The 13,615-nt window shown below is 35.1% G+C and overlaps 1 protein-coding gene and 1 pseudogene across 1 annotated transcript; one reads left to right on the forward strand and one right to left on the reverse strand.

Moving 5' to 3' along the window:
- The window catches only part of LOC107711257 (receptor-type tyrosine-protein phosphatase epsilon-like), a 73,676-nt pseudogene extending 69,712 nt beyond the window's left edge, over positions 1-3,964 (reverse strand).
- Positions 3,965-5,889: 1,925 nt separating this feature from the next.
- On the forward strand, positions 5,890-9,693 carry LOC107711469 (clarin-3-like). The gene is made up of 3 exons (XM_016516452.1): positions 5,890-6,466; positions 7,867-8,052; positions 9,326-9,693. The coding sequence occupies exons 1-3, from the start codon at positions 5,947-5,949 to the stop codon at positions 9,595-9,597; spliced, it is 978 nt and encodes a 325-aa protein (XP_016371938.1). The 5' UTR covers positions 5,890-5,946; the 3' UTR covers positions 9,598-9,693.
- The last annotated feature ends 3,922 nt before the right edge of the window (positions 9,694-13,615 follow it).

Consider the following 13,615-nt stretch of genomic DNA (forward strand, 5'->3'; position numbering starts at 1 on the left):
TGCTATCTAGCACTTAACTATAAAGATCTGAATGAATGTGCTGTTAATGGAAACAAGTTGTATATAATTATCGTTGTGATGAGTGGGGTGGGATCATGGAAGGGAGGCTTGGCTTGGCTCCCATGGCTCTCAGCCCCGCCCCACTTGTCATAAAAATGTTAAGCTCTACTAGCTTAAAAAAATTGAGTTCGTTTACTCAAATATTTTGAGGCAATAAGTTTCCACAAATGTTTTGAGTATTCTTAACTTATCAGGTTTTACAGTGCACAGTAAAAAAATAAATATTGGATTTATGATATCCACTTTATTATTCTTCATCACACTATAAAATGTGCTATCATATAGGCTACTAGTATCACATACTTGCAATGAGAAACTGAACAGTCAAAACCAAAACATCAATTAATTCCAAAAAAGTCCCCATGCTTTGCTCAAACATATATAAATTAGTGCTGTCAAACAATTAATCGCATCCAAAAAAGGTTTTTGTTTACATATGCGTGTTCAGTGTATATTTATTATGTATATATACTGTAAATGCACACACATTATGTATATAACATAAAATGTATGTATAAATATATTTAACATATAAACATAACATATTTTCTGAAATATATACATGTATGTGTGTGTATATTTATATACATAATAAATATACTCAGTACACACATATATTATGTAAACAAAAACTTTTATTTTGGATGCGATTAATCGCGATTAATCATTTAACAGAACTAATATAAATTACTCAAGAGCAGAGGCTTGTGGGTAATCTATTCACCTATTGTGGCAACCCAATAACTTACTTAGTTGTAAAGAGAAAATGGTTTAGTTTTCATGACTTAAAACTTTAAATTACAGTAAAATGTTGTAAAAAAAAAAATGCTTGTAAATCCTGTCAATATTTTACAGCTCTGCAAGGAACTGCTGCGACCAAAACATAAATTTGCATCATTTTACATAAATTAAGCCAAACGACGGGATCAGATGAGAGAGAGAGAGAGAGAGTGAGGAAGAAAGAGTGAGTATGGAGAGGTTCTAGTTTTCCTCACAGGAAGATGCCTGTCTGTCTGTCTTTACTTTCCTGCGTTTGAACCCACGAGAATAGCCGAGAGTTCCAGTAAATGAATACATGCCCAAACAATGTCCTGGATCTTCCATCTGCTCTCTCCTGAGCGTCAGGACACAAACACTGCACAGAGCAAACTAATTCAAGAAGACGCATTTCAGATAGCTGCTCATTTGCACGCTTTTACACGTGTAAAAGTGAAGTGAATATACTCACTGTATTTCATAAACACAGCTGCCATAACTCCTGCTGGAGAACGTGATTCCCGTTTACTTCATTTAGACAGCTTAATTCACTCGATTACAGAGGCAAACAAACTTCAATCCTGCTAATGAGCCTTTTTTCTCCACTTCCTGATCGTTTTGCTTGGCACACTTTCCACAAAGCGCCAGGCCTTTCTTCTGACCCTGACAAATCTATCGAGCACCACACAAATAATTAGTTTCGCCCACTAAACTGCAACGGCTATGGACCAATTAGCTCCCACTGTTACCCACAAGCAAAAAACTACAACTGCTTCAAAGAGAATGTTAAACGCAATAACACCAGCGAGAACACACAACACAGCAGGCACCGCACCAGCATTATTAAATGAAACACACACTCCCAAACAAAAACCGATTCTGGGATTTCTCTTACGGAAAGAAGGGAAACAGTAAAGTGCATCTGTTTAGATTTCAGGTTAAGCAGTCGTAAAACTACAGACATCATCTGTAACTTGCTGTAGATGACCACTGGGGAAAAAAAATCTGATTCTGTTTGCAAAAGCAAACAAAAATGCATTCACATAAAATTCTGTTGTACTTTCACCCCATAGACATCACCTGTACTTCACCTCCAAACACTGTCAACTAAGTCTGACTTGTATTTAACCCACAACATTCCTTTAAATCATTGGAAGAAATAAAAACCTGCAGATCCGAACGGCTTGAGGAGGATCAACACTGTCTCTTCTGAGCAAATATATCCACACATTGACAGAAGTGGAACTTAAATAAAAACATAATATAATCATTGGGAAGATGAATCTTTTAAAATTCTCAAAGAGAAATGCTGCCTTATAATACTCTACATAACAGACCTGGCATTGTATAATACAAATTATTGTTGGCTCTGTTATATGTTCCTCTTTAAAAGCATCTATAAATGCATAGATGTAAATGTAAATAAATCATCAGATTATTGCTTCCGTGAAGGAAAATATTCCAAATTGCATGCATAACTATTTTGCTCATGTCAGTAGGCTTGACATTCTGTTTTCTATTGCATCATATTTGCTGAATAAAATCCAATACGCTACCTACTAATTCCGAGATGCTGATTCCAAAAATAGTGCCTGATTTACTCTTGCACATCACACTTTTTTACAAAATATGATGCATTTTGTAGCATCCACTGAGCCAGATTACAACTATTTGTCTCAACCCGTTTTTACATGTATGGTACTAAATAAATTATTTCCTGTCTAATCCAACATTTTTGACACTTGACTGCTTTTGTTATTTTGAAGTGCATTAAAGCTGACATATAATCTGAAAAAAAAAAATTCATTCTTGTTTTGAGAGAAAAAAAATGATGCATTTTGTAGCATCCACTGAGCCAGATTACAACTATTTGTCCAATTCTCAACCCTTTTTACATGTATGGTACTAAATAAATTATTTCCTGTCTAATCCAACATTTTTGACACTTGACTGCTTTTGTTATTTTGAAGTGCATTAAAGCTGACATATAATCTGAAAAAAAAAACTTCATTCTTGTTTTGAGAGAAAAAAAAAACATGATGCAAGTAAAGTTTTGTATTGCTATTTTGAACTCAGCATCTTCAAATCAGGTAATATTTTTTTGCAAATCAGCATATTTTGCTGTGTTATATGCACAAGTACACAACTTCATTTAAAACCTGATTGAAAGCATGCACTCATTTATGACTAACATGGTTGCAGTTACCAGACTGATTATTAATTAAAGTGATTCATTAAAAGAGCAGATAGTATGTCTGTCACTGAACCACACTCATAATGTTAATGACTCAGTGAATACTACGTGCATATCTCAACAACAACCACGAGAGAGATGTAAAACAGACTGAGACGCACTGCTGCAGAAATACACCGGTTCTGGATTCTATACTTCTGTCTAACCTCGGTTCTATTTCTGGTTCTAATTATGTCTCTGCTGTGAAAGACACCTACGCTCCTGAGGACCGCATGCATGACATTCCTCTCCTCCGCGTGTTCACTTTGCAGATCTACAGGGGTGAGAGTGAACAGCGAGTCCCAATGAGCCTTTCCCCAAACTCCCGTCTCATTCCATGCCTACAACAGCTCGTTCCACTAACCCACATTACGAAGAAACCTACAGATCACCCGGGTTACCAACGCAGCCAATGCGCTCCATCAAAACCCGAGATCCACTGTTTATCACATACAAACGCTTCTATAAAGATGATCAGAACACGTTAGGGAAAACAAACCAATCTCAAGTGCTGGTTGCATGCGAGTATATATGGGTGTATCGAACGCACCGGAGCGCACAGCTCCGTTACGCGCTCCGGCGCACTGAAAAAAACAACATTCCTACACGTGCCACATTGAATACTGCAGTTTGGAATCAAATTAAACAGCCACATCATTCTCTTACCGTAAAGTCCAACACGAACGCAGTTTTTTCAAGCGCACGGATGGTTATGATCCGGTAGTCGGGAGCGCAGAGAGCGCCGGGCGGTTAGTGAAACCTGACCACTGCTGCTGCTGCTGGAGGAGGAGGTGGAAACAGGAGGATTTGTGTTGATCTGCAGATTTACTCCTCTGCTCAGGGGCTCACCCGCTTCTCCGGCGTTTCCCGTGTGCTCAGAGCCGCCTGGCGACCATTTCTGAAATGATACGAACAACTGTGTGTCCAAAGCACAGCCTAAGCCTAATGCTGTTTCTTATTACAGATACGATGTTCTTCCTCCAGGGGGCGCGCAGTGGCCCAAAATGCTGGATTACTTCGTTGAAATCACATGAATGTTTTATTTCATTCAAGATATTTACAAAAAAAAATCTAATATAGCTATAGTTGTAGTTCTGTCGGTCTCTAGGTCTGGATGTAATACTGTCTCCAACATTTGGTTAGGGTTCTAATGCAGTCTCTAGTCCAGTAAAACGCTTTGCGTGTGAGAAAACAAAATGTTATTTATATATTTTTTAATTATTATTTTAGTTCGGCGTTTACCCCTGGTTCTCTTTTAGTTCTGCCTCTAACTTTGTTGACTTTAGTTCAAGTTCTGGGTTGTGTCTCAAGGTCTGCTGAATCTCCAGGTTTTAGCTGTCTGATTCCAGTTTTAGCTCTGCATCTTAGCTTCTAATTTTTATACGAATTTATGCTCGCTTGTTTCTAGTTCTGTCGCTGTTTTGTTTCTACTGTTTCGAAGGATTTGATAAACAAACTGAAAGACGAAACGCCTCATCCAGTCATCACAAACGCCTGTGATTGGTCCATCCTGGTCCGCGCAAAGACAAATAGCGCATACCACGTGATCAGTAGAGCGTTTGCGTTTCTTCAGCTGAGGTCTGAACAATAATTTATACTTGAGAAATTACACTAAAACGTTAATTGAAACTAATTAGTGATGAGTAGAATGAACAGAAATAAAAATAATTATTATTTAAACCCATCACACGCGACCAATTAGGGGCAACTTCCGATAAGCTCCGCCCGATTATTACTCCCACTTTCATGTTATGTACCATTCTACACTTTTACTCTGTTTTTATTAGTTTTACAGCATCTGTTCAGCACAGCAGTTATACAAAAAATAAAAATAAAAAAACCTTTTTGAAAATGCATCATCGTTATAAACAATAACTGAAAATTCTGAAAAATATTTATGTAAAATTATAGCCCAAGTAGAAATAATTAGGTAAAAAGAATAGAATGATTAAAGCTACAAATCAGTTTAATGGTTAATCTAATCTCTGATTCATTTTTAGTCTATACATCAGTATACAACAGTAACATCACAATGCTGTTCTCTCAGATTGAATGAAATAGAAGAGGCGCCATCTGCTGGTTAAAATATAATATTTTATAAATAATTTTTCTATGATTTTATTTTACAGTTTTGTATTGTTCTGGTAGGCTATGTATCTGTAATCCACACACTTTCTGGTCCTATTGTCTCTGTTTGTAAGTGTTTTTATTTGTGGGTGTGTTGTGATATCCACGGTGATACCGTATCACTGTAAATGGACTTTGGACATCTTTTAAAGCATCATAAAAATAAATATAGCATTCAGGAAATACACAACATTTATGTAATATAAACATGCTATCTGACCTATGATGAGTTTTTGATGTCTATGTAACCAATATAGACATTCTTTAACATGTTTAACGTTATCTAATGAGCTAAAAGCAACATATTTTTGATTTAATCAGCTTTTTCCTTTTCTTTTGCATACTTTTTACATTTCTTTTCATCACTGCAAAACTAACAGCCTACTAAACCATCTTTAAATAAATTTTGAAATAAACGTAAAAGGTAATGAAGAATACCTCTTAGATTTATGAACATTACTGCTATTTTCATATTAATTATGACGGTAAGGATAATAAATGTTACGCCCAAGGCCATCATTCATGTGCCCGGGTGATACAATTCTAAGGGCCTGGGAAACAGCTCCTATAACGCCGACCCTGGTTACACCTCAGCAGTAAAGCAGGACTTCTGTCCCGTCAGAGGATGATTTCTTGATCTTCTCTTTCTGAGCAAACCCACCTCACTCTCTTTATGATGTTGTGAGCTCCAATATAAATGCCATGACAACACGAGCAGCTGTCCGTGGCTGTACAGACGATTACTTTATGACTTTATTGCCCTCCTGGTGATGAGTTTCATCAGGAGCTTATCTGAGATCAGTTTCCCCACCCAAGACCAAACCTTTTGCCACTGCAGGGAAACAGCAGGTACTGGTTTCAGATCAGTGACAAAGTACCACCTATACAACACCATTTATGACCCCAGCAGCCACCAACACCTCACCTCCTCTCAAGATCTCCCATTTTCCAGCCACAAAGCGCCAGGAACCAAGGTCTGCTTGACAAGCTTAAAAACCTCAGGACCTAAAAAAAAGGAAAAAAAAAAAAAAAAAGATCACCATTACACAGAAACCATGCCGTCTGCGGAGAAACTAGCGCATTTCTTGTCAAGTTCTGCTTTATGTGCAGCTGGAGTGGTTGTATTGGGTTTCGGGATGTCGACAGATTGGGCCGATGCCGTCTTGGACTGCGCTCCGCCCGGGAGTGTAGTGTTCAATGGAACCTCCAGTCTCAAAACTGGCCTTTTCAATGGCACAGAAACCAAAATCAAATGCCCCAGGATTGACTCACCTGGAAAACCAGTGATCGGTAAGCTTCAAATAAGACTTCAACTCATTTTCTACATGCTAGATTATGCAATTTTACATTATATATGTTTACGTAATTTATTGCCTTTTTAAACATGTTAAAAATAAATTGGATCATTTAAATAAATAAAATAAAATAACAATTAATTAAATAAATAAGCTAAATTATTATTTTTTAAATGAAAATAATTATACTTTAGTGAACCCAAAAATGTATGAACAACTTTACATTAGATAACAAAATATCATACAATTAGCATTTATTTTAATGAATCATTTTATGCAAAAACGTACAAAAAAATATGTTTGTTATGCTGCAAATGATAACCTATACTGTTAACTCTCAGGATAAAAAAGGTACAAAAGCTGTCACTGGGATGATGCCTCTTCCAAAGGTACAAATATGTAACATTAAGGTACTAATATGTATACTTTAGGTACTAAAATGAACCTTTAAGGTACATATATGCACCGTTTAGGGGTCAATAAGGTACAAATACGTACCTTTTGAAAGGGTACCGCATCTGTGACAGCTTTTGTACCTTTTTTTCTGAGAGTGTTCAAAACGAAGACAAACAGTATTGTGCCACATTGTGGTTGAGAAACAAAATATCATACAATTAGCATTTAGTTTAATGAATCATTTTATGCAAAAACGTACAAAAAATATGTTTGTTAGGCTGCAAATGATAACCTATACTGTTAACTCTCAGGATAAAAAAGGTACAAAAGCTGTCACTGGGATGATGCCTCTTCCAAAGGTACAAATATGTAACATTAAGGTACTAATATGTATACTTTAGGTACTAAAATGAACCTTTAAGGTACATATATGCACCGTTTAGGGGTCAATAAGGTACAAATACGTACCTTTTGAAAGGGTACCGCATCTGTGACAGCTTTTGTACCTTTTTTTCTGAGAGTGTTCAAAACGAAGACAAACAGTATTGTGCCACATTGTGGTTGAGAAATGTGAGTGCAAAGTGATTCTCTACATCTGTGTGAGCTATAGGAGAACATTGAGCAAAAATAATGATGAAAAAATTTTGCAGCATCTGAATGCCGATACCGTCTGTTTTGATATTTTGTTATCTAAACACATTCATATATTTTTGAATGTGGCATAAGTGTCCAAATACAGTTTTGGGCTACTGCTTATGATATTAATACCAAGACGCACAATGAAAATAAATAAAAAGCTAGAACTAAGATGACCTTTGGAATCTGCAGGAATTTGAACCGCCATTCCATAAAAATCACATGACCGTTTTATGTCTGGAATACATCAAAGGTTATGACATAACCAAGGTTATGTCAAACGGCATCTTTCATGTAAAAACCCAACGTTTCACACAATGAACTCATAATATACCATATTTTCTCCTTCTCTCTGGCACTTAGTGTTCAACCGTCTGGCGAAATTAGCAGGCGCTCCCATCATCCTGCACGCTCTGGTTGTCATCCTGTTGGCTCTGGCTCTTTTGGGGTCTGCAGGCAGTATTCTGGTCACACTGTACAACAGCTTCAGTAACCCATATCAGACATACATGGGACCAATAGGACTGTACACATGCAGTGGACTCAGTGGTGAGCAAACACTCACTCACACCAAGACATTTGAATCTCAAGCACTGTTTGGCTTGCATTTGACCTCTTCATTTTAATTCTTCATTTAACTGTTTTTAAATGTCTAAAACTTTGGCTAAAGGTTTAAATGAGTGTAAAAGTCATCCCAAGTCCTTTGGGTAAATTTGTGGTCACATTTTTACTCAGCTAAATTTCACGTGCAAAATCCAGTCATTCCAATAGTATTGTATGATAGCACGTTTCCGCCACGGAATATAAAAATTTTAAAAAGATAACTCCAACTTTCTGTTTCACAATTCAAACTGAATTTCCGAATTGCGAGATATAAATTGACTTTCTATATCTCACAATTCTGTGAAATAAAAATGTTTTTTTCTCAGAATAGTTTTTATAGAACTTTTAAATGAATTGCAATACATCAACCCACAATTCTGAGATTAAAAATTCTAAATTATCATTGTAAGTTTATATTTCACAATTCTGAGTTTATATCTTATATCATAACTTCTTCTCAGAATTGCAAAATATAAACTCAGAACTGCAATATATAAAGTGCACTTCTGAAAATAAAAGTCATAATTATGATATATAAACTTCATATTTTGCATGTTAAACTTTTCTCCACAGAAGTGCGAGTTATAAACTCTGAATTTATATCTAGCATACTAAATTCTGAGTTTATATCACAATTCTGAGCATTTGGACTTTTTTTCTCAAAATTGAAAGCTTGTGATTATCTTTCACAATTCTGACTTTATGTCTTTTTTTGAGGAGAAAAATCAGAATTGTGAGATTTAAAAATTTTTCTTTCAATTCCAAGCTTTTATCTTACTGTTCTGAGTATATATCTAGTAATTCTGACTTTATATCTTACAAATCTGAGATCAAAAAAAAAAATTATAATAATTTTTCTTCAGATATACGAGAAAAAAGTCAGAATGGTGAGTTATAAACAGAATTCTGATGACTTTTTTCTTTCAATTCCAAGTTTATATCTCACAATTCTGAATTAATATCTTACATTTCTAAGGAAAATACATATATATTTTTCCTCAAAACTGCAAGAAAAAAAAGAAGTTTTTATCTCGTGGCAGAAACAGGCTTCAATATGATTGTGAGTTTCTCATGAGAGTGAAAACTGCAGATTTCGCTCATGTTCAAGTTGGTCCTCCGAATTCAGTCCATCATACATCTACTCCACTGACTCTAATCTAGTTAAATGGACCTGTTTGTGCGTGGGAAAGTTTGCTAATGTGTCTCATCTCTTGTCCAGTATGTGTGGCCACCCTGGCACTGATTCTGTACGTGTCGAACGCCTACCTGGGCGAGATGTTCCAGACGCTGGTGAAAGCAGATGAAGCCAACGTGGAGTTGAGGAATCCAAATATTACCCTAAAGGCAGGGTTCTTCCTCCTGATACCGTACATCAGCGTCAACTTGCTGGCCATCCTCGTGGTCTATCTGTACGTCCACGCCGCGTACACTCGCCGCAAAGAGCAGGAGAAACCAACGGAGGATGCACCCAAAGAGATCATGATGTACTAAAGCGAAAACACAGCAAAAGTCTGTTTAACAGGCGATGATTTTCAGACTGGAGCTGAACTGAGTCCATTAGTGAGAAACTGCCACATTAACTGTGAAGTGCACAGCAAAACTGAATTTAGCTGAATTCTGTTTGCCACAAAATTGTATTGTATTCATAGGCTATACATACAAAGGCTTAAAAGGTACACTTTAAAAAAGTCATTGCATTAGATAAGAGTGTCTCAGATGCTTTTTGTGTTCATGTTTCGGTAGCTGTTTTGCTTGTGCTGTTTCTTTCAAATGAATGCCGCTTGTTTTGATATTTTATCTAATGCATGTTTTAAGTGTGACTTAAGTGTTCAAATATTTTTATGGGCCTCTAAAAATATTTTATTGCACTTATATTTAAGAACAATACCATCAAAATATTGTAAAAACGTTTCATAAATGTCATTTATGTGTCTAGCTGTTCTACTAAGAACCTAAAAATCATGTGCATGACGTGTTTAAAAACTTCAAATTTACTTATTTCAGTTCCTCTAGACTTTAAGCCAATTTAATACTTTTTTTGTGCATATTTTATTGCAGAGATGTGAAAATATTTAGCTCTTATACTATTTATCTGCTTATGCATCAAATATGAGAAATAATTGTCTCATTTGCTGTTTTTTTTTTAAATAATAAACTGTCAATATATTACAATTCCTCTGTTTCATACATTCCTCAAATATTAGGCCTATGTAAATATTGCTGTAATTTTTAATTGCTGTAAAAAGACCCAGTAAGACCACTAAAATTACCAGCAAAAAAATTATTGCTCACTCACTGATTTATTATGTATTTTAAAACCTGACTAATAAAATCTAATGGCTCACTAAATTACACTGACGGATTATGATATAAGAGATTATATCCTATTATAGGACTGTCAGGTCATGTCACCGTATGACGTCATTTACCACAATCACTGCCTTAGATGAACCTTTGGCCCTTGGACTTTGTGAATATTGAGTATTATTCACTAATAAGACGTGCAGGAGTGTGATCTGGGATTCATCCAGCAGGTTGCAGCAGGAGTGTGTTTATCCAGCTCTCTACTGCCACCATGCAAGAATGAAACTCATGATTTCAGAAAAAAGTTCATTTTGAAAGACTGCATTTTCAATGTACTCAAGTAGCCTTTGTGTGACACAATATTCACTCAGAGTATTCATTATCTCAGAGTATTCACATATTCACAAAGCGTATGGTCACAGTGAGGTACAAGGTTGCTTTCAATCCAATGCAGGGTTATTATAGTTAAATAAAACTAAAACTTAAACAAACAGAAAAAAAAGAAAAATATGTACAATACCGGGCAAAAGTTTGGCATCAGAACGATTTTTAATTTTTTTTTTTTTTTTTTTTTACAGGAGTTTCTTATGCTCATCAAGGCTGCATTTATTTGATCAAAAATACATGAAAAAAATGTATTATTGTGAAATATTATTATTGTGTAAAATAACGTTTTTCTATTTTAATATACATTAAAATATAATTTATTCCTGTGATGCGCAGCTGAATTTTCAACTTCATTACTCCAGTCTTCAGTGTCACATGATCCTTCAGAAATCATTCTAATATGCTGATTTATTATCAGTGCTGGAAATTCCAAAAAATATTTGGCAGCACAACTGTTGCCAACATTGATCATTCTAATAATAAATCAGCATATTAGAATGATTTCTTAAGGATCATGTGACACTTTAGACTGGAGTAATGGCTGATGGAAATTCAGCTTTGCATCACAGAAATAAATTATATTTTAAAGGATATTAAAATAGAAACCATTATTTTATATTGTAATAAAATTTTGCAAGATTACTGGGTTTTTTCTGTATTTTTGATCAAATAATGCATAAGAGCACAAGCGACTTCTTTAAAAAACATTACAAGTCTTACTGATCCCAAACTTTTGACCAGTAGTGTACATGTATATATGTATATGTATATGTATATGTATCCACTTTTCTGCACTTATACTTCAGTGTTGTACTGTTATTCAACTGAAATTTGGTATAATTTCACTATTTGAATTATTTTCTCAATTGAATTAATCACTTCTGCTAAATTAATGAACGTAAACTAAATATGCATAAACGGTAATAAAATCATACGTCCATGTACAGCTATTGATTCTCAGATATGAAGTGAATTTCATATGAATTGAAATTCTGACTAAACTCTCCTCCTCCAAATCATCAGAAATTTAAGCTGACGCTACAGTCAAACTCGACCTCGCTCTGAACTCAACACATACTCACCTGGTCCACGTTAGACTTTTTGACATAAATTATCTCAACTAAAGCTTTAAAAACGAAGCTATCGGCTGTCACCACCATCAACACCAGCTCTGTTCATAACCCTGAACCTCTGAGAGACTCCACGACCGATTTAATGGCTCAAAAACATATTTAACATTGATGTATCAAGGTTACACTAAATAACTTATCCTAATATATAACATATTCAGATGAAATGCAACAAATTTATATGCACTGTACTTTTCCTGCACTGTAAAATGTGGTAACCTGCAATTGTTGCCTATAAAAAGAGCCTTTTTACCTGATTTAACCCATAAAAATAAAATTTGTTGGTATAAATTAATGCATTTAGGTTTAATGTTAACTATTTATGACTTGAGATGTTACCATTTGTAGGTTACTATTTTTTTCAGTAGTCAAATTCTAAATATTTTTATGTTTACATGTCTATTTTGTGGTGTAAACAAAGAGCTAAAGATTGAATAATGTCCATCAGGGTTGTCCATCAGCTTTAACATTTTCAAAAGTCATATAAATGCTTGGACAAAACGTTCTTAAAGTAATGTTTATGGAATGTTCTGATAACTTTATTAATATTTGATATACTTTCTCATAACGTTGAGAGAAAACTATCTGAGATCAACATTCTCTGAATGTCTATATTATCTTGATTAACATATAATCATTGGGATATTAAAAAAACGGAAGGGAAAATAGTAGGTTTTGAAATGACTATTATTCTATGTATATATAAATGTTACAGTATCAGTAAATTAGAAGCTCAGTAACTTTCTGGTCTGATACTTGGCTTTTCAATATATCAAATTAAATGGAATGAAATAGTATTCAAATGATATCGATCACAGCGGGGTGTCAGTTTACCCTCTTTGTGGGGATTATGTGGACGCTCACGCGTGACGTTTCTCAAATGCTGGACTTCAGTGGGAATCTCTCAGAGGCGTTTGGTATGCAAACACAGAGTGAATTACATCAGGAATGGAGGATAATCTCTTCTCCTTTATTCCAGGCCTTTCTCTGGCTCTCTCTGAGTCTCGGTCAGCGGACAGACTCCTGAGTTTGGGTCACTCGGAGGGTGTGAATGGATTAAGGAAAGACCCTCTGTAGTGCTGAAACACAATTCCCCCCTAAACCTGTATCAGAGTGGTGACACACACACACACACACCTGTGTCTGCAGGGCATATACACAAACACACAAACACACACACACACACACACATACTCTAACCACCTATATTAAACTATATAACACCGCAAATTCACACATAAAGTGGCCCCTATCTGAATGCTTAAAATGCCTGAATATTATTACATTAAATAAAAAAGATCAAATTTAAGTGCACTCAAATGCTGCAGGATCTTTTCTGTGCACCAACTTAATTTTTGCTCAGCGTTATTTAATCGGATGGTGTTTTGGTGATTTTTAGTGGATGCAAAGTCATTTCTCCCTTAATTTGGATAGGCATCTCAGAGTAGCAGGTGTAGAGAATCACATTAACTATTAACATAATGCTGCACAAATATTAAGTAACACAATAATTTCACTAATAATTTGGTCTTGAATTTCAACTCCAGATTTATTGTTTTACCATTTAAAAAATATTTCAAGGAAGTTTTTGCAATGTGTTGAGGTCATAGTACGCCTAGCAGAGATGTTTATTAATTTTTAATTTTTTTAAATTATTTGCAATATGTTAATCTATAATGTCATGTATT

This window comes from Sinocyclocheilus rhinocerous, unplaced genomic scaffold (assembly GCF_001515625.1).
Source record: "Sinocyclocheilus rhinocerous isolate Xijiao unplaced genomic scaffold, SAMN03320098_v1.1 scaffold402, whole genome shotgun sequence".
Taxonomy (NCBI): Eukaryota; Metazoa; Chordata; class Actinopteri; order Cypriniformes; family Cyprinidae; genus Sinocyclocheilus; species Sinocyclocheilus rhinocerous.